The following is a 21,671-nucleotide window of genomic DNA, read 5'->3' on the forward strand; positions in this document are numbered from 1 at the left end:
ATACAGGGGGTACCGGTACCGAGTCAATGTGCGGGGGCACCGGTTAGTCGAGGTAATTGAGGTAATATGTACATGTAGGTAGAGTTATTAAAGTGACTATGCATAGATAATAAACAGAGAGTAGCAGCAGCGTAGGGCAATGCAAATAGTCTGGGTAGACATTTGATTAGATGTTCAGAAGTCTTATGGCTTGGGGGTAGAAGCTGTTTAGAAGCCTCTTGGACCTAGACTTGGCGCTCCGGTACCGCTTGCCGTGCGGTAGCAGAGAGAACAGTCTATGACTAGGGTGGCTGGAGTCTTTGACAATTTTTAGGGCCTTCCTTTGACACCGCCTGGTATAGAGGTCCTGGATGGCAGGAAGCTTGGCCCCAGTGATGTACTGGGCTGTACGCACTACCCTCTGTAGTGCCTTGCGGTCGGAGGCCGAGAAGTTCCCATACCAGGCAGTGATGCAACCAGTCAGGATGCTCTCGATGGTCCAGCTGTAGAACCTTTTGAGGATCTGAGGACCCATGCCAAATCTTTTCAGTCTCCTTAGGGGGAATAGGTTTTGTCGTGCCCTCTTCACGACGGTCTTGGTGTGCTTGGATCATGTTAGTGTGTTGGTGATGTGGACACCAGGGAACTTGAAACTCTCAACCTGCTCCACTACAGCCATGTTGATGAGAATGGGGGCGTGCTCGGTCCTCCTCTTTTTCCTGTAGTCCACAATCATCTCCTTTGTCTTGATCACATTGAGGGAGAGGTTGTTATCCTGGCACCACACGGCCAGATCTCTGACCTCCTCCCTATAGGCTGTCTCGTCGTTGTCGGTGATCTGGCCTACCACTGTTGTGTCATCGGCAAACTTAATGATGGTGTTGGAGTCATGCCTGGCCATGCAGTCATGAGTGAACAGGGAGTACAGGAGGGGACTGAGCACGCACCCCTGAGGGGCCCCCGTGTTGAGGATCAGCGTGGTGATGTGTTGTTACGTACCCTTACCACCTGGGGCGGCCCCTCAGGAAGTTCAGGATCCAGTTGCAGAGGGAGGTGTTTAGTCCTAAGGTCCTTAGCTTAGTGATGAGCTGTGAGGGCACTATGGTATTGAACGCTGAGCTGTAGTCAATGAATAGCATTCTCACATGTGTTCCTTTTGTCCAGGTGTGAAAGGGCAGTGTGGAGCGCAATAGAGATGGTATCATCTGTGGATCTGTTGGGGCGATATGCAAATTGGAGTGGGTCTAGGATTTCTGGGATAATGGTGTTGATGTGAACCATGACCAGCCTTTCAAAGCACTTCATGGCTACAGACGTGAGTGCTATGGGTCGGTAGTCATTTAGGCAGGTTACCTTAGTGTTCTTGGGCACAGGGACTATGGTGGTCTGCTTAAAACATGTTGGTATTACAGACTCAGACAGGGAGAGGTTGAAAATATCAGTGAAGACACTTGCCAGTTGGTCAGCGCATGCTCGGAGTACACGTCCTGGTAATCCGTCTGGCCCTGCAGCCTTTTGAATGTTGACCTGTTTAAAGGTCTTACTCACGTCGGCTACGGAGAGCGTGATCACATAGTTGTCCGGAACAGCTGATGCTCTCATGCATGTTTCAGTGTTACTTGCCTCGAAGTGAGCATAGAAGTAATTTAGCTCGTCTGGTAGGCTCGTGTCAATGGGCAGCTCGCGGCTGTGCTCCCCTTTGTAGTCTGTAATAGTTTGCAAGCCCTGCCACATCCGACGAGCATCGGAGCCGGTGTAGTACGATTCGATCTTAGTCCATTGACGCTTTGCCTGTTTGATGGTTCGTCGGAGGGTATAGCAGGATTTCTTATAAGCTAATCCATTCCTAGATAGGCATATAGCCCAGTTAATCCATTATTTAAATCTGATAACCAATTATCATTAGCCCAGGGCCCTATAGCATCTCTTTCCTCAGAAAACCATTGAACAGATTGCACTGTCCTAGGTTACTATCATGTTTGAGAAAGTTACAAATAATTTGTTCCTTAACAGAAAGGCCTATGAGGCAAACAGTGAGTCAGCCTAATGTTTCAGCGGCAGAGGCCTTGGCTACACATTTCACGCCATTTCACATGGTTTGTCTGCGATGGCAAATAAGAAAGCAAAAAGTATGTGACAGTGAGCCTGTTACTGTAGGAGAATTACCCTTTGAAGTAAAATTAGTCATCATTGTCGTGACTCCTGTCATCTCAGCCCATCTCCTCCTGTGTGAGCATGGTTGTCACGGAGGAGCGCTCCCGGTTCTTTCTCCGTTAATCCCGTTAATTCCCTCCTGTTTCTCCCTCCTGTCAGGTCGGGAAGCACGATGAGGCTTGGATGATCCTCAAACAGATCCATGACACCAACATGCGAGCGCGTGGGCAGCCGGAAAAAGTATTCACAGTGAGTATTTTTCCGCCTGGGCTTGTGCTTGCTCCTCACAGTAAAAAGCTAATTGTCTTATAACCGCCACCATTGCGACATGTTTAAATCTGTGATGAGGATCATAACTGTGATATGAGAAGGTTTTGAAAGGTGATTTGTGTCATTCAAACACACGCGATGGAAAGAGCATTCCAGTCGATCCACATTTAGAGCTTTGAATTTGAAGTCAGATTTCCTGTCTCTGTAAAGCAAAATAAAGCCCTTCAAACCTCTGATACAAACCTCTTTAAAGCAAACGAAAGCTCTAGCAAACCATGATACAACTGTAGCCTATATTTTTCAGATGCAGGTTTTTGCTGCGAATGCAATAGCATAAGGGCTCAATCAATCTTGCATTGCAAAACTTGGGCGTCGTCTATTTTAATGAATTTGCATAGCCTACATATTTCCATGGGCAAATCAAATTGCAATGCAAAATAGTTGTGGATACTGTAAGAGAACCAGGTAAATTCCAATTGCTCTCAGAGGTGCTTCCAGGGTCCGTGTTTCCTTGTACCATCCAGAGAGGGATATCCAATGAAGGGATGATACACAGACGACCTTCCAGTTACATTTCTCCACCAGCAGTAGCCTACAAGAAAGAAACAGCATAAACATGACTTGATTTAATTTTGTTATTGAAAACTAAATTTCCCATAATTCCCATCCCAGGTGAACAGAATCAAGATCCCCAAGCATCTGGATGAGCTGGTGGAGATGAAGTCAGAGTCAGGGAACCCAGTCTCCAAGGCCCTCTTCAGGTCCAAGACAGAGCTACGTGGGGTGGGTTTTCTCTGCCTCTCCTTCTGTTGGCTCGCTAGATGGTCATGATAGAAGTGGCAATATCTTCCATTGCACTGCACTCTCACAAATCATTATTGATGTGTCTCTTTTCTTTCTCCACACAGATCTTGGTTAACTTCATGAAGTGTTTTGACTACCCTCTAAAAGAAAACACGATCAGGCTGGCTATTGTGTGGTTTACGCTTTCATTTGGGTAAGCTTTTTGTTGTAATGTAATAGACTGCTGCTTCCTCCCTCTCTCCCAATATAAAGTTTTGTTTCTCCATTTAGAGATGTAGAAGTCAGAATAGGCTAATTCCCTTCGTCAGGAAATAGCAGAGACTTTTGAGCTTGCAGCTACATTGCATTTCTGTCATCTGTCCAATGCAGCAGCAGAGGTAGCAGCTCCCCGCTCTCAGGAGAACAACTGAATCAATACATTTTCATTGGGCTCTCCTCTCAGTGTGACACGATGGGAATGCAAGCAGCCTGAGGAAAAGAGAAAATCACTCCTGGAAACCCAACATAAACATTGTATTCTTCCTCTATAGTACCTTGTGCTACGTACATAACCTAACCTGGGTGTTTGCGACCCCACTGTGTCTGTGTGTGTGGATGCAGGTACTACGGCCTGTCTGTGTGGTTCCCTGACGTCATCAAGCACCTTCAGGCAGATGACTATGCCTCCAAGGTGAAGACCCACAGCAACGAACGCATCGAGGACTTCACCTTCAACTTCACCCTGGAGAACCAGATCCACACCAACGGGGTCTTCATCAGCGACAGGTAGGAAGGAAGGAGAAAACTTCCACATTAATGAATCATGGTCAAGTCAAGTAGTTATAACTTCATCCTCAATGAAAAGGGGACTTTATGGACTCAAATGGAGAATGGATGAAAAATGTGAATCATTACTATGCTACTTTTATATTCATATGGCATGTTGATTTATCTGCACTGTCCCTGTCAACTAGATAAGATGGAGCAACTTTATTAAGTTGAATACAGAATAGCCACCAAGGATTTCTCTGTAAAATGTAGGCATTAGTAACTAACTATGTCCACACATACACTTTCCTATGTTGATCCGTCCAGATTTGTTAATATGAAGTTGAAGTCCGTCACCTTCATTGACTCCACCTTCCTTAACTGCTACTTTGATGACGTGACGTCGGTGGGATCCTACTTCCGGAACTGTACCTTCATCGAGGCATTCTTCTACAACACTGGTAAGACAGAGACAGACCGAGAGACAGACCGAGAGACAGACAGAGACACTTTTCTTCTAAGCCATCAATCCTGAATCAAAACAGTTATATTCCATTTGCATAGTCAACACAGACACAGTATATGGTTACATAGACATAGTATATGGTTACACAGAGACAGTTATAATGTTTGCTGAATGGGTATTGTCCTTTCTCAGCTTTTGTCCTGTCTTTCCCTATTTTTGATGGCAGACATCGATGACTCCAAACTGATAGACGGCACAGAGGTGATCAACAGCTCGTTCCACCACAACAAGACGGGCTGTCAGATGACGTTTGACGACGACTACAGCGCCTACTGGGTCTACTTTATCAACTTCCTGGGAACTCTGGCTGTTCTGCCCGGAAACATTGTTTCTGCACTGCTCATGGATAAGATTGGACGCCTTTCGATGTTAGGTACATACAGGGACAGTCTGCATAGTCTGTTCTTAGGGCTACCTTTGTTATGAGCATGAATGTAGGGTGTTCAAAAAAATAATAATGTGGTGTGTGCGCTTGTATTTGTCTGTGTGTGTGTGGGACAGGTGGCTCCATGGTTCTGTCAGGGATCAGTTGTTTCTTCCTGTGGTTCGGCACCAGTGAGTCGATGATGATCTTCATGCTGTGCCTTTACAACGGCCTGAGCATATCAGCCTGGAACTCACTGGACGTGGTCACCACAGAGTCCTTCCCTACAGACAGGAGGTATGGTTAGCAGAATAATAGGAATTCTCAATTTCTATGTGCATACAACACGCATGCACAAACACACAAACATACTTACAAATGCCTGCAAATCACTAAATTACATTCGTAATTTGTTTCTGTCTCTTTTTCTCTCTCTCTCTCTCAGAGGGACAGGTTTTGGGTTCTGTAATGCTCTGTGTAAGTTAGCTGCCGTGTTGGGGAATGTGATCTTTGGTTCTCTGGTTGGCATCACCAAGACCATCCCCATCCTCCTGGCCTCATCTGTGCTGGTGTGTGGAGGCCTGGTGGGGCTCCGGCTGCCTGATACTAGGGCCAATGTCCTCATGTAGCCCCAGGAAGGACCACCTCACCTGGGGAAGACCTGGGCCGAACCTGGGGACGGCCTGGGAAACATGGAGCAGAATGGTGCAAAGAGTTTAATTCAAACGTTTCCAATGGATTTTGATATTTGATTTCTTTATTGCCCCTTCTGGTCTCATAGGGAGTTCAATTGCATAACCCCTCCACCCCAAATCTCTATGAAACAGTATGCAGTATGCTTTCACTTTATCAATGAATTTATGTACAGGACAGGACCCAAGCACCAGACCCTCTGGATACATCCCTGGGGTTCGAGAGAACGCCTATTTCTCAGTGAATGTATTGTTTGGGAATGTCACAACACCCCTCTAAGGATGAAATCAATATTTTAATGTCATTTCATCATGATATAATAATAACAGTTAGTGGATATTTTAGTTAAGCTTGTGGCTCATTGGCTATCTATATGACTTATAGATGGCCGGGCCATTGCGTGTGGATTATGTCCACCCATACAATCATAGTATTGGCTGTGAAGGGAACTCTGTGGGTCCTGTAGTCTGTTCTATAGTTGGTTGATGTGAAGTCTAGATCAGTGGTGTATGTGTGAGGAAATATCAGTGTCAATGGCTGTCAGCTATGAGTTTGCTGGTGGAATCAGTACTGGGTTAGTGCTATGTGAGTTGTGTAGATGTCAGTAGTGCCTGTTTTATTAGGCCAGGACAGATGGAGGAGAGAGGGAAAAACACGCTGTAATGAGCACAGCCAGCCTGCTGTGGGAGAGTCGGGGGAATAGATGATCAGAAAACTGGAGAGATCACACAGCTGCAACACAGGTGGCCTGGACAGAGAGACAGACAGACTGGCAGGGAGGCAGAACCAGAGAGAGAACAAGGGTATTTCTGGGCCACCGTGAAGAGCATAGATGGATCTTTGTCAGGCTTGACATGTTCTCCTGTCTTTTCACATTATGTTTCTATGTACCCTGCACTTGTAATGTCTGCTGGATATGCGCACACACCTTGAACTGTCAACCATGAAGAGTCATGGTGATGGACAGGATTTAGCCCGCAGGAGCTGGTTTGAAGCCAAGCTTCTCCCAGATAACATCAGAAACTATAATAACATGTTTGTTGTCAGTTGTGGCTATTAGTTTACACTGACAGATGCATAAAGAGGTTTTTATCAGTGTTCTGCCCCACACTACCACATTCATATATAGACACTCAGATCTCCAAGCCCTTTGCACCAGCTCTCTACCCAAGAATAAAAAGGCCATATTTAATAACTTTAATCGTTGTTATTTTAAGTGTACATACTAAATCTATCAATATGTCTTAAGATATTTACATCATTTGCAGGTATGTATCTGCAGCTGTTCTAACCTTTGTGTTGGGAAAATGTAAGAATCCCATTTTTTAAATCTATCAAATCTTGTTCTCTCCTCCTATGTGTTGTATTGTAAAGTATTGTATGCAGGCTCGCAGAAAGGGCTTTGTTTATGTTCAGCCTTTTGATTTGGCGTTTCTGTTTAGCGTTGCTTGTGGCACTGAACTTTATATTGACATGTCATGCTGCTTCCTATTCAAAATACTGAAGGGACTTTTTTTTAAATGTGCCTCTCCTTCACTGGAGCGTTCTCCGCATAGACAACAGAACAGGAGGCTGAAGGGTACAGAAGGTAAACAGGAAGTAAACTGTGTGTGTGGTGTGTGATGTCCCTTCTCATTGCAGTCAGCATTTTCAAGTACATCATTACATTGCTGTGACCGTGACATATGTGTGAAGGTACAAACATCCATCGAGATGAAGTTGGAAGATTATCCCATTTAAACTGAATTGGGGAGATCAGCTACCATTTTAGAGAAACTGAGAGCAATAAGCTATTTAATAACTGCTTGCATAAGAGTGAGTGTAACTGCTTGCATATTTTAAGCAATTTTGTAAAAGTTTTACAACTTTTTGAGTAAACAATTTCAGTGCTTGTTATAAAAAAAAATATTAAACACCATACTGACAATTTGGATGACATTTTAGAATCAGTAACAAAGTCTTACATTTTGAAGGCTTTTAGCCATATATACCCAAACTGTGTGTACACAATGCACATAATTCAATACAATGTTAAGTTACAAATCTTACACTTCATAATGGCATTTCATTAGTGCTATATAATGTTCCCCTCTCTAAAATGTCACCCAAATTTGGCAAATGCATCTGATGTTTACAAGCAATCCTGCAGATATCTGTTGTTGTTACTGTAAACAGTATGATCTCCAGGTCTACAAGGCTCTATAGTGTTTTCACAAGTCTACATCTTTACAAGGCTCTATAGTGTTTTCATATCCCATTCACAAGTCTACATCTTTACAAGGCTCTATAGTGTTTTCATATCCCATTCACAAGTCTACATCTTTACAAGGCTCTATAGTGTTTTCATATCCCATTCACAAGTCTACATCTTTACAAGGCTCTATAGTGTTTTCTGTGGCTCGCTGCCGGTGTTGCTCTCCTGTTTCTGTGTGTGTCGTTTCTGAGTATATCGTAGTGTTAGTAGTCCACTGTATCAAAACTGCTGTCTGCTTGCCCCCTCATATCTAAAGAAAAGGGCAGGCTTCCAATAATGAGTACATGTAGGTGTGTGCTCTTGTGTTAGCTTTACATCATCTTGGATACAGTAAAGTCTGTTGTCTGATTGTTTGTGTCTTGGTATGCACTACAAATTAGCAACAGCTGACTTTTTGATTTCATGATTTTTAAGTGATGACATAAATCAACAAAACTTGAGTATTTATAGTAGTAGCAGTGACATGGCAAAGCCATTCTGATTGGGCTGATGTCAAACCAAAGCTACTGACTACTGTTACCACCTCAGCAGTGCTATGCATTCAATAAGGTACCAATTGTTTATGAACAAGGATTGCAGCTATATGATGGTACTGGATGTGTTTAAACCTTGTCTTAACCTAATTGTGACAGCATTGACTATGGTAAAGATAAATAAGTATCTTTCGGGGGAGGGGGGGTTATTGTGTGTGTGTATGTATGTGTTTGTTCTCGTGTGTGTGTGTGAGTAAATATTGTACATAATCAATGCTGTAATTTGTGGACTTTGAGTTAATTCTGTATGCTTTTTGATTGAGTGATGCGTCTCCAGTTTTGTTCAAGCGATAACTCCATGTTGCACATCTGTGTGTCCTCGACTACTGTGTATATAAACTTGCATGTGTGTATGAAAACTTCTTATTTTGTGTTCTTACTATATTCTTCTGCCAGAAGAAAAGAAAATGTTGATTATTTGAGAAAAAAAGTGAATGTATCACTAGTTAGTTTTTGTTTAGCCTTTTTGTTGAAGTGAACAAGGATGTGTATATTATTGTGAAAGGAATGCCAGTACAGAGGTCTATAAACATGAAGCTGTGTAGAGAAATATTTGCCAAACGATGCCCTGTGAATATTGTTTTAATTAAAGGGGAATGGCAGGAATAGCAGACAGTGCTGTTTATGAGCGTGAAGTATATGAAATAAATTATGTTCTCTAGCAAATTAAATAATGTGTTCCTGTGGATATAAAGCTACTGTATACAACATTAAGTGCATTTCAGCTTATATAGATAGGTCTACTGCTGGTCATTCTGGAGACAATATTATGTCAGAGTGCATGCACACTGGAGAGCATTTGCCCAAAAACCTTACACCTCAATAATAATAATAATAATAATAATAGCATCGTTTAGCCCTGTGCTCTCACAATCACAACTCTAACAATTGTAATCGTATGAGTTACTGTGCCTTCAATGTTTGCAAATCAGATATAAATTGTTGTTGGGAATAAAAAAAGGTGCATTTTCAATTAGTATAGTCTACTATAATTCCAGTCTATAAAGTAGGAAAAGATCCAGTTGAACCAAAGTGAGGGCTTATGGTATTAGTTTTAAACAACAACAACAAACAACAGCAACAATAAAGACATCAATATGCTAATCCACACAATCCACATTTCCATATTCACTGCCTTGTTGTCATAGCTAGTGGTCATTAAGCATGTAAAGTAATTACATCTACCCCTGGCTTTTCCCTTTTAATGAGAAAACCAAACCTTCCAACAAAACAAATGGATAAAATGTAATTGTAAATTTAACTTGGAATTTGGAGTTAAATGGAATGCCTGCTTATTGCCCAGCAATGGCAACGTCAGCACAGTAAAGACGAGAAGTTTCACAGCATATCACAGACTACTCCTGCTCCCTGCTGGCTGACTTAAAATAATAAATAAATTGCTACAGGCAGGCACATTTACCCTTTTCGCACTACTGCCCAACTGAGCCAAGCCATGCCGAGCTGTACTACACTGGCCTGGTTACATGTCATCCACCATAGTTGCTGTAATCATGCTGGAAAGGAGAATATGAAAAGAAAATCCAAGTCGGAACAATAAAGTTTAGGTTGGTATGATGGTGTGAAAAGGTACTGGTGTAGCCTGCGAGCCTACATTCATTTCTCAGGCCTGTTCATAAACCCATTAGCTAAGCTATCAGGGACTAAAAAGCATGGCTGAGTGATCCAAAGGAAAGGTGTTTAGTAGTCACTATGGGCATGTCCCAAATGCACCCTCTTCCCCCTTTATAGTGCACTACTTTGACCATAGCCCTATGGGCACTTATTGTGCACTTCTTTTACCAGAGCCCTATGGGCCCTTATAGTGCACTACTTTTGACCAGAGCTATATGGGCCCTGGTCAAAAGTAGTGCATCACTCAGAACCTGTGCCACCTGGCTGACTTTGCTGACCCAGGCCCGGACTGCTGCATTTGGGGCCCTGGAGCACCGGCCCCCAAGCCATGCATGCCCGTTTGGTAATCCGGCCTTGGGCTGATCTTAACCTTGATGTGTGAAGTGAAACCCTCTGACTTCTGCAAGCCTAATCATCAACTATCTTCACCACGCATTTTTTCATAAACCAATCAGATACACTTTTTTATACCCGTTTAAAGTAATGATTCCACTGACAAGTTAGCCACATCTTCACCCATTTCATTTGCTATCTTGAGGGTATTTTGTCACCCTTATTCTGACAGCAAGAGATGGACAGCTGTCATGATAAATTGGTCACCAGGTGGTGCTAGAAACAGCTAGATAATTAGAGCGTCAGATCAGGGGCATATTCATTACGCTGATTCTGTTGCAAAACGTTTCTTAAACGGAAGCAAACGGAACAAAATGGGGCGGGACTTACCTGAATTTGTCCAATTGAAACTCTCGTTTTAGTTGCAGAACGTTCCGTTTTGTAACTGTTTGGCTGATTACATTTGACATTTTAGTCATTTAGCAGACGCTCTTATCCAGAGCGACTTACAGTTAGTGAGTGCATACATATTTTTTTTTTCATACTGGCCCCCCATGGGAATCGAACCCACAACCCTGGCGTTGCAAACTGCTCTACCTGCCGGCCATTCCCTCTCCTACCATGGACGACGCTGGGCCAATCGTGCGCCCCCATAGATGTATTCATTAGTCGGATTCTGTTGCAAAACGCTTGGTCTGTTGCAAAACGTTTTGCAATAGAAACCGTTTACTCTAGGAAGCAAACGGAGCGAAAAGGAGAGGGACCTACCTGCATTTGTCCAATAGAAACGTTTTCCGTTTGGAGTTAACGGTTTACGTTGCGCAACAGACCAAACGTTTTGCAACGGAATCCGAGTGATGAATTTACCCCAGTTCAGAGCGCACTGAGACAGAGGAAATGTCAAGCACTTTCTGACATGACTCCAGCAAAGGTGAACAACGCGATGGGAGTTCTGCTGAGAAAGTGACAGCAGGCATTTCGACGAAAAATAACTTTAGAAAACTGTAGAAGTTCATCTTCTCTCGATAGTGTCACAACTAATAATCTTTTTTCTACTCGTCTTAAAACCAGAAGCGCGGCTTATGGTTTTCTGCTAGCTAGCGTTGGTTGGGGTACATTCATAAAGTTCATAACCGGAGGAACAGAGGCAGGATGTACTATGAAGAAAAAGCTAATTCACACAAACCACGTTATGGAAGTAAGTAAAAGTGACCTAATCCACCATTTGCAAATACATTCGCTAGACATCGTTTTTGTTGTAGCTTTCATGCTTCATGTTTCAAGTGGTTTTGTAAGCGCTGTTTTGGCAAGGCGCACCTTGTGGCCTTATAGCGGAATGTTCGACGATGAGCCACAGGTGTTTAGTGGAGCTACTCTACATGTGCTCCGTAGAACATTTAACTTTTCACCTTGAATTAGATTCTTCTATGGAGGACTAAAAGTGCCACAATTAAATAAATAAATACACCATTAAATAATTACTTAAATGTGTCATTAATTAATTCAAATTAGAATTAAATACATAAATGTGTAATTAAATGTATCATTAATTAATTCAAATACCGATTCATTTTATGTAAAATACATATATAATTATTTCACTATTTACATTTACATTTCATGATCCTGCATTGCAGTGATTCATGAATTACTTAAAACTGTCAAACTGACCCATCAAAGTCAGTGGGCGGGGCTAACGCGAATCTAGTCTGATCCATTGCTTTGGTCTGAAGTAGAGTAGGCCAACCTGGATAGAGACAATGGAGGATCTCCGTGAACTTTCCAGGGAGTTGTTTAGAGACATTTTAAACTTAGCAGAGGATGTAGAAGCAGGACCTGCTGACATTATCCGGAATTGATTTGTCTTGGCTTGATGCAGAGGGTAACCAATCAGGCGTTAGGTTCCGCCTACCAACTTTTGATGGGTCAGTTTGACAGTTTTAAGTAATTCAGGAAGCACTCCAACGCAGGACCATGAAATGTAAATGTAAATAGTGAAATTATTATATATGTATTTTACATAAAATGAATCGGTATTTGAATTAATTAATGACACATTTAATAACACATTTATGTATTTAATTCTAATTTTAATTAATTAATGACACATTTAAGTAATTATTTAATGGTGTATTTATTTATTTAATTGTGGCACTTTTAGTCCTCCATATTCTTCAAGTCTAAACTTTCAAAAACTGTGATGTTGTCAAACATGGAATTGTAGGCGCATTGTTTGCTAGGGATGGGGAAAGGTTTGACACACTCTGACCCCAGAGGACTGGAGTTGCCCATCACTGACTAGTCTGTACTCACTCAGGAAATTGTCAGTGATCCTGACCCTTCATCAGATTAAGTTCTACTTACCATTTGCGGCCATAAAGTGAGGGAACAAATTTCACCAATTTCAAGGTGCCTGTGTGTGTCCTGCCCCTCAGACAACTCAATTCTCAATCCAGTCCTTACAGCTGTGAAATATGGAGGACTAAAAGTGCCACAATTAAATAAATAAATACACCATTAAATAATTACTTAAATGTGTCATTAATTAATTCAAATTAGAATTAAATACATAAATGTGTAATTAAATGTATCATTAATTAATTCAAATACAGATTCATTTTATGTAAAATACATATATAATAATTTCACTATTTACATTTACATTTCATGGTCCTGCGTTGCAGTGATTCATGAATTACTTAAAACTGTCAAACTGACCCATCAAAGTCAGTGGGCGGGGCTAACGCGAATCTAGTCTGATCCATTGCTTTGGTCTGAAGTAGAGTAGGCCAACCTGGATAGAGACAATGGAGGATCTCCGTGAACTTTCCAGGGAGTTGGTTAGAGACATTTTAAACTTAGCAGAGGATGTAGAAGCAGGACCTGCTGACATTATCCGGAATTGATTTGTCTTGGCTTGATGCAGAGGGTAACCAATCAGGCGTTAGGTTCCGCCTACCAAGTTTTGATGGGTCAGTTTGACAGTTTTAAGTAATTCAGGAAGCACTCCAACGCAGGACCATGAAATGTAAATGTAAATAGTGAAATTATTATATATGTATTTTACATAAAATGAATCGGTATTTGAATTAATTAATGACACATTTAATAACACATTTATGTATTTAATTCTAATTTTAATTAATTAATGACACATTTAAGTAATTATTTAATGGTGTATTTATTTATTTAATTGTGGCACTTTTAGTCCTCCATAGTGAAATAGATATCTTTACAGTAATAGGACTAGTCCAAGTGCACAATGGAGTCGACAGTTAAGGGCCTCTACAGACAGAAGGCATTTTCCCAGTGGTTAAATATTAACTTTTTTCTATTACCATTAAGAAATCCACACGTGACTTCTGCATGGGTATTCCAGGAATTTAACAAAATCAATAAATCTCTTGGGGAAAAGGTTTGAAACTACAATAACATGCTTACCTGTGTCACTTTAGGCCTGTGTGTTATTGACAAGATTTAACCTATGTTTAGACAGATCTGAGAGCAAATGACAAAGTGCAATGGTGAGAGATATTCAATTAGGCAACCAGGTCAATAGTCTTTTTTTCTACAAGACAAACCAGTAAAAGGATAGCCTAGCTGCATTATCAGCCATAGTGGAAATGTCTCAACTGGTTTGTTGGCCTGACATTGTTGTTTACCGGTTTAACATTAACTGACTAACTGCATAGGTCAAACAGTTTGAGCTTCTACTTCTAAAAATCCACCTTTCCAGAAATAAGTCTCTCACTGTTGCCGCTTGCTACAGACCCCCCTCAGCCCCCAGATGTGCCCTGGACACCATATGTGAATTGATTGCCCCCCATTTATCCTCAGAGTTCGTACTGCTTGGTGACCTAAATTGGGATATGCTTAATACCCCGGCCATCCTACAATCCAAACTAGATGCCCTCAAACTCACGCAAATTATCAACGAACCTACCAGGTACAACCCTAAATCCGTAAACATGGGTACCCTCATAGATATCATCCTGACTAACATACCCTCTAAATACACCTCAGCTGTCTTCAACCAGGATCTCAGCGATCACTGCCTTATTGCCTGCGTCCGTAACGGGTCCACGGTCAAACGACCACCCCTCATCACTGTCAAACGCTCCCTAAAACACTTTAGCGAGCAGGCCTTCCTAATTGACCTGGCCCAGGTATCCTGGATGGATATAGATCTCATTCCGTCAGTAGAGGATGCCTGGTTGTTCCTTAAAAGTAATTTCCTCTCAATCTTAAATAAACATGCCCCATTCAAAAATACAGAACTAAGAACCGATATAGCCCCTGGTTCTCCTCAGACTTGACTGCCCTTGACCAGCACAAAAACATCCTGTGGCGTACTGCATTAGCATCAAATAGCCCCCGCGATATGCAACTTTTCAGGGAAGTTAGGAACCAATGTACACAAGCAGTCAGGAAAGCAAAGGCAAACTTTTTCAAACAGAAATTTGCATCCTGTAGCACTAACTCCAAAAAGTTTTGGGACACTGTAAAGTCCATGGAGAATAAGAGCACTTCCTCCCAGTTGCCCACTGCACTGAGGCTAGGAAACACTATCACCACCGATAAATCTACAATAATCGAGAATTTCAACAAGCATTTTGCTACAGCTGGCCATGCTTTCCATCTGGCTACCACTACCCCGGCCACCAACTCTGCACCCTCCGCTGAAACTTGCCCATGCCCCCCCGCTTCTCCTTCACACAAATTCAGACAGCTGACGTTTTGAAAGAGCTGCAAAATCTGGACCCCTACAAATCAGCTGGGCTAGACAATCTGGACCCTTTCTTTCTAAAACTAGCCGCCGAAATTGTCGCAACCCCTATTACTAGTCTGTTCAACCTCTCTTTCATAACGTCTGAGATCCCCAGAGATTGGAAAGCTGCCGCGGTCATCCCCCTCTTCAAAGGGGGTGACACTCTAGATCCAAACTGCTACAGACCTATATCCATCCTGCCCTGCCTTTCGAAAGTATTTGAAAGCCAAGTTAACAAACAGATCACCGACCATTTCGAATACCACCGTACCTTCTCCGCTATGCAATCCGGTTTCGAGCTGGTCATGGGTGCACTTCAGCCACGCTCAAGGTCCTAAACGATATTATAACCGCGATTGATAATAGACAGTACTGTGCAGCCGTCTTCATCGACCTGGCCAAGGCTTTCGACTCTGTCAACCACCGCATTCTTATTGGCAGACTAAATAGCCTTGGTTTCTCAAATGACTGCCTCGCCTGGTTCACCAACTACTTCTCAGATAGAGTTCAGTGTGTCAAATCGGAGGGCCTGTTGTCTGGACCTATGGCAGTCTCTATGGGGGTGCCACAGGGTTCAATTCTTGGGCCGACACTTTTCTCCGTGTATATCAATGATGTCGCTCTTGCTGCTGGTGACTCTCAGATCCACCTCTACGCAGACGACACCATTTTGTATACATCTGGCCCTTCATTGGACACTGTGTTAACAAACCTCCAAACGAGCTTCAATGCCATACAACACTCCTTCAGTAGCCTCCAACTGCTCTTAAACACTAGTAAAACTAAATGCATGCTTTTCAATCGAACGCTGCTGGCACACGCCCACCCGACTAGAATCACCACTCTTGACGGGTCTGACCTAGAGTATGTGGACAACTACAAATACCTAGGTGTCTGGTTAGACTGTAAACTCTCCTTCCAGACTCACATTAAGAATCTCCAATCCAAAGTTAAATCTAGAATTGGCTTCCTATTTCGCAACAAAGCCTCCTTCACTCATGCTGCCAAACATGCCCTCGTAAAACTGACTATCCTACCGATCCTTGACTTCGGCGATGTCATTTAGAAAATAGCCTCCAACACTCTACTCAGCAAATTGGATGTAGTCTATCACAGTGCCATCCGTTTTGTCTCCAAAGCCCCATACGCTACCCACCACTGTGACCTGTACGCTCTTGTTGGCTGGTCCTCACTACATGTTCGTCGTCAAACCCACTGGCTCCAGGCCATCTATAAATCACTGCTAGGCAAATCCCCGCCTTATCTTAGCTCATTGGTCACCATAGCAGCACCCACCCGTAGTCTGCGCTCCAGCAGGTATATCTCACTGGTCATTCCCAAAGCCAACACCTCCTTTGGCCGCCATTCCTTCCAGTTCTCTGCTGCCAGTGACTGGAACGAATTGCAAAAATCTCTGAAGCTGGAGACTCTTAACTCCCTCACTAACTTTAAGCATCAGTTGTCAGAGCACCTTACCGATCACTGCACCTGTACACAGCCCATCTGAAATTAGCCCACCCAACTACCTCATCCCTATATTGTTATTTATTTAGCTCATTTGCACCCCAGTATCTCTATTTGCACATAATCCCTTGCACATCTAGCATTCCAGTGTTAATACTATTGTAATTATTTTGCACTATAGCCTATTTATTGCCTTACCTCCATAACTTGCTACATTTGCACACACTGTATATATATTTTCTGTTGTATTTTTGACTTTATGTTTTTTACCCCATATGTAACTCTGTGTTGTTTTTATCGCACTGCTTTGCTTTATCTTGGCCAGGTCGTAGTTGTAAATGAGAACTTGTTCTCAACTGGCTTACCTGGTTAAATAAAGGTTAAATAAAAAAAAAATAGGTCCAAACAGGAAAGATTGAAGGTTTGCCCTGTCTGCCTGCTAGTTTGTCTGTCATCCATTAATGCAAAATGAGGAGTTTATTATTAGAAGAGCAGAGGTGGTCCTTAGCTGACTAATGCATTTCCATCATTCCAGCACTAATTATCTGTAGGAGTGATCTTTATCGAGGAGTCTTATTTTGGATTCAAGACCCAAGTGAGCTCTGGGTGGAAACTGTCCACAAAAACAAGTTTAGCTGAGTTTAATCTGTCATAATTGGGGTTTTGAGCCCAATAGACGGGTTGGTTGTTTAGCATCAAAACCGACGCGTGGGCAATAATGGGGCAAAACAGACAGGGTTGGCCTAGATTGTTATTGAAAACATAAATATATTTGCACAATTAGCACTTGTCTCAAATACATCGTTACAGGTGTTGGTTAGCTACCTAGTGAATGTTTTGCCATATTAGCATCGACACGAAATCAGTCAAAACACCTCAAAACAAAACATGGTATCAAGAACAAGATGAAAGTAGCTGAAACGAGCCACTTACGATACTCCACATGGCAGTTTCTTGTAATTGTTGCTAGCTATCTGGCCGTCCAGAATCACAACACCAGGACTTCTGCCCCATTGAAGCGTGCGCATTGTTTTCGTGACGACGTCAGATAACCCATCTATAAAAAAGCACTGTCTCTGCAATTCTGTTTCGTCGATTTGCCTCAAGGCTTCCCCCTACCTAGAAGTTTGACATGTTTTTAATACATCGACTCTCATTTAAATATATGAGATTATAGGCCTAATGTTGACATGTTTTCATTGTATAAGTAGCCTACATAAGAGTCAATGTATTGGCTTAGGCTAGTCTACACAATCAATCTGATTAGTGATGCACAGCTCTGAGCTTGGAAGGTCACACTGTAAGCTGGTTTAAGTTGTGGCCTTTTAATCAGAGACTGATTTAAGACCTTGGTAAGCAGGTGCATGGACTCTTTAGCCAATCAATAATTGTAATTGATCAATTAAGGGTCAGAGAGTAACTAACACTAGCAGTGCTGAATCCCAAACCGGTCCCTTCCCCTCGGCCCATCGTTCACACGTGCCTCTGCCATATGAACAAGTGTTCCAAAGCTGAGGGAGGGAAAATTATTGAAGGTGTAGTGGCTAATTAGACCTCCGATAGCCACTTCGACCAAGGCTGCAGGCTCCAGAGTGAAGTGCTATCCCTCCCAACACACACGGCGATATGTTTAGAGTTTGTGCAATTTCATACCAAAGAATGAGACACGTGCGTTTGTCTGATTTTGAGGCTTGACACACAAAACAAATTACATACCTCCCAAATTTAAATGTTTAACTGTTACTGAGGTTTATATCTTGTAAAATGACGTGGGGAATTTGTTCAATTTTATTTCAATTCTGGTTTTATTATTTAAATGTACAACATTAATTGCATAATTCAAGCCACAAGTGTGTCCCGGAGTTGAAGGGTTCATTGGTCCCCTCGTCATTCCCCTCGAAGTGACCCTCTGAGTTTCATCAGCAACATGTGACAACGGAGGGCCCTCCGAATGAGTTGGTATGGGCGAGGGGCTGGTTTGCACTGTGGCCCTTTGACTGGACCTATACACCCCAGAGCAAAGTGGTACTGTCCAGAGGTGGGACAAAGTCATTGTTATGCAAGTCACAAGTAAGTCTCAAGTCTTTGCCCTCGAGTCCCGAGTCAAGTCGAGTCAAAGATGAGGCAAGTCCCAAGTCGAGTCAAAAGTCAAAGCCATCAAGTCTCAAGTCGAGTCCAAAGTCCTACATTTTAGTTTCGAGTCATTTCAAGTCCTCTTATCAAGCCTTTGCAAGTCATTACAAGTCCTCGTAGCAAGTCTTCTCGAGTCATAAGGCGCAAGTCCAAGTCAAGTCACGAGTCATTGATGTTAAAGTCCAAGTCGAGTTGCAAGTCTTTGTACATTTTGTCGAGTCGAGTCTGAAGTCATCAAATTCATGACTCGAGTCTGACTCGAGTCCAAGTCACATGACTCGAGTCCACACCTCTGGTACTGTCTCTCTAGGTTACATCTGGAACCCCTTCTGACATATTTGTAATACTATGCACATGGGCCCTCAGTATAGTATGGAGGAACTAAGGCCATATATTTTCCCCCAATTCAAGGATTTGAAAGCCACATGCATTTAAGAGCCCCTCGTGTAACTTGACTTGTTGCTCCCACAGGATAGAAAAACATTACCTTAACAAAGGAATGAGTCATCAAGTCTATAAATCATGTCCAGTGATGTTCTGACAGATGAAGGCAGTGACAGATTAAATATAGCCCAGCATACTGAGCTCAGGCAGGCCTTCCAGGAAGTTTGAGTGTGGAGTGTATAATGGCTGTGCTGGGGATCCCACGCCTCTGGGGTGAGTGTTTACTCACACTCTGGTCCTCTCCAATAACACAGCTGGCTCAGCGGTCTTCAGACTGACGGATGCTCTGACCATAGTTCTCCCCCTCGGCTCACACAGCTCAGAGATAGACCCCTGCTGTGTGTGTGTGTACTTTCCTGTACCTAAACCCTCTCCTGTGCCCCCTTCACCCTCTCATATTGTGGTCTTTGGCATAAGAATTTCAGGGCCAACAGACCCTTTATAAATTTACCCTTAAACTAGAAGTTCCATGGCTTGTCCAATGAACTCTTGTTTTTAGCAGACCCTTGCATCACAATCTGCCCCTCAGTGAGACTTAAGGTCATTAATCGTTATTGTAAAAGAGAATGTTCACCTGGTTAAATAAAGGCTAAATAAAGACTGTGGTGAGGCGAGTCTTGCGTTGGTTGGGTAAGCTGGCTTTGTCTCCTGCCTCAGTGAGAGTGGGTCACAGGAGCTACAGGGCTAGATGTCAGTGAGAGTGGGTCACAGGAGCTACAGGGCTAGATGTCAGTGAGAGTGGGTCACAGGAGCTACAGGGCTAGATGTCAGTGAGAGTGGGTCACAGGAGCTACAGGGCTAGATGTCAGTGAGAGTGGGTCACAGGAGCTACAGGGCTAGATGTCAGTGAGAGTGGGTCACAGGAGCTACAGGGCTAGATGTCAGTGAGAGTGGGTCACAGGAGCTACAGGGCTAGATGTCAGTGAGAGTGGGTCACAGGAGCTACAGGGCTAGATGTCAGTGAGAGTGGGTCACAGGAGCTACAGGGCTAGATGTCAGTGAGAGTGGGTCACAGGAGCTACAGGGCTAGATGTCAGTGAGAGTGGGTCACAGGAGCTACAGGGCTAGATGTCAGTGAGAGTGGGTCACAGGAGCTACAGGGCTAGATGTCAGTGAGAGTGGGTCACAGGAGCTACAGGGCTAGATGTCAGTGAGAGTGGGTCACAGGAGCTACAGGGCTAGATGTCAGTGAGAGTGGGTCACAGGAGCTACAGGGCTAGATGTCAGTGAGAGTAGTTCCACAGTAGCGGGCTGATAAGGCCCAACAATGGTGCAGCAATTAATTATTTGCTGGGATTCGTTAGCGAGACTTCTAGGCCTAACTAACTTGTTCATCAGGGTGTAAATACTGCGTAGTGGGTTGGATTGTGCTGCTCTTTCAAGAGCACGGGCAAGTATGACAGTGTGTCAGCAGCACGTTCAGTTATTCTGAATGAATAGGGTTTGGAGAGATGCAGCCTACTCCGTCAAATTAGGCTTGCCTCCAAGCCTGCAAGGGCCTCATAGGCTTCTCCACTCTGGGTCTTGAGGGCAACAAGGGTATTTTTCGTCAGTCACCCCAGTAACTTAGTGGTCTAATCAGTCTGCAGACTTAACTAGCTAAGCCCTTCCCAGTACTCCCAGTAATAATGGTCCATCAATTACATACTCACCCACTACATGCATAGCAGGGTTTCTGAAAGTGTGGCGCCGGACATTTGACTGGCAGCATTTTAATTTACCGGACATTTGAGAAATGTACAGGACCCATCTGCATTGGGTGCGTAACCTGATTAGGGTGTCCACTCACGGTGCTCAGAATGACAGAAATCACATTTAGATTATGGTCATTCATATTAACAGAACATGTAAGCCGAGGATGCAATGATGTGCGGTCTTTCTTACCGAATTCTGATGTGCACTTTTAAGATGTTAGAATAACTGTCCACATTTACTTTTCCTCAGCCAACAAGATGAGTAACAAACAGAAAATTCACTAGCATATGTCAATCTACTACCCCCCACCCAAAAGTAGGAACGTTTACCTATTCTATTGGTCAGCTTATCGAGAAAGAAATAGCTTGTTCCAAACAGACTCTGGGACAGTTGTGGGACGATACATCCCAAATTCATACAACCAGTAGGCTTAAACAACTTTAAAAAACAATGAGTCTGATACAACAGATCAGAACATTTAGTTGCGCTTATAAATGTGAATAAATAATAGTTTATCAACATTATAGGCAACATTTTCTGATCTGTTGTATCAGACTAATTTTAAAAAAAAAGTTGTTTAAGCCTACTGGTAGGCTACACGCAAATATTCATTCCATAATGCAATTAGCGGGAAAACACCTGTTGTCAAAAGGGCACCACACATGCGAGCGGTTTCGTGTGACAGAGATGAAAATATTCTTTAGACATTTAGAAAGAGGGGAGATTTAATATGCAACAACTAGCATGGGTTGCTAATATGACTAGGATTGGGCCTTTGGCTACTGGACAATGAAAGTAAGTTGATATAAAATAATTGCCTGATTTTGGCTAGGCTACATTTACATTTACATTTTTAGTTGATAAGTTGCATAATGAAT

General features: G+C 42.8%; 2 protein-coding genes across 3 annotated transcripts in view; both read left to right on the forward strand.

Annotated features, from left to right (window-relative positions):
- LOC121573415 (synaptic vesicle glycoprotein 2C-like) overlaps positions 1–8,464 on the forward strand; it is a 55,285-nt gene extending 46,821 nt beyond the window's left edge. Inside the window, exons 6-13 of the mRNA XM_041885382.2 lie at positions 2,293–2,382; positions 3,076–3,186; positions 3,312–3,400; positions 3,808–3,972; positions 4,282–4,415; positions 4,647–4,853; positions 4,982–5,141; positions 5,290–8,464. Coding sequence (XP_041741316.1) covers positions 2,293–2,382; positions 3,076–3,186; positions 3,312–3,400; positions 3,808–3,972; positions 4,282–4,415; positions 4,647–4,853; positions 4,982–5,141; positions 5,290–5,473 — 1,140 coding nt within the window. The 3' untranslated portion in view covers positions 5,474–8,464. The remainder of the gene's footprint in view (positions 1–2,292; positions 2,383–3,075; positions 3,187–3,311; positions 3,401–3,807; positions 3,973–4,281; positions 4,416–4,646; positions 4,854–4,981; positions 5,142–5,289) is intronic.
- Positions 8,465–11,036: 2,572 nt separating this feature from the next.
- The window catches only part of LOC121573401 (ras GTPase-activating-like protein IQGAP1), an 81,852-nt gene continuing 71,217 nt past the window's right edge, over positions 11,037–21,671 (forward strand). Inside the window, exons 1-2 of one of the 2 annotated variants that reach the window (XM_041885356.2) lie at positions 11,037–11,220; positions 11,361–11,487. In XM_041885356.2, coding sequence (XP_041741290.2) covers positions 11,442–11,487 — 46 coding nt within the window. In that variant the 5' untranslated portion in view covers positions 11,037–11,220; positions 11,361–11,441. Of the gene's footprint in view, positions 11,488–21,671 lie in introns of both variants that reach the window. The other variant, XM_041885347.2, reaches the window with a different exon arrangement.

Source organism: Coregonus clupeaformis, chromosome 18 (assembly GCF_020615455.1).
Source record: "Coregonus clupeaformis isolate EN_2021a chromosome 18, ASM2061545v1, whole genome shotgun sequence".
Classification (NCBI taxonomy): domain Eukaryota; kingdom Metazoa; phylum Chordata; class Actinopteri; order Salmoniformes; family Salmonidae; genus Coregonus; species Coregonus clupeaformis.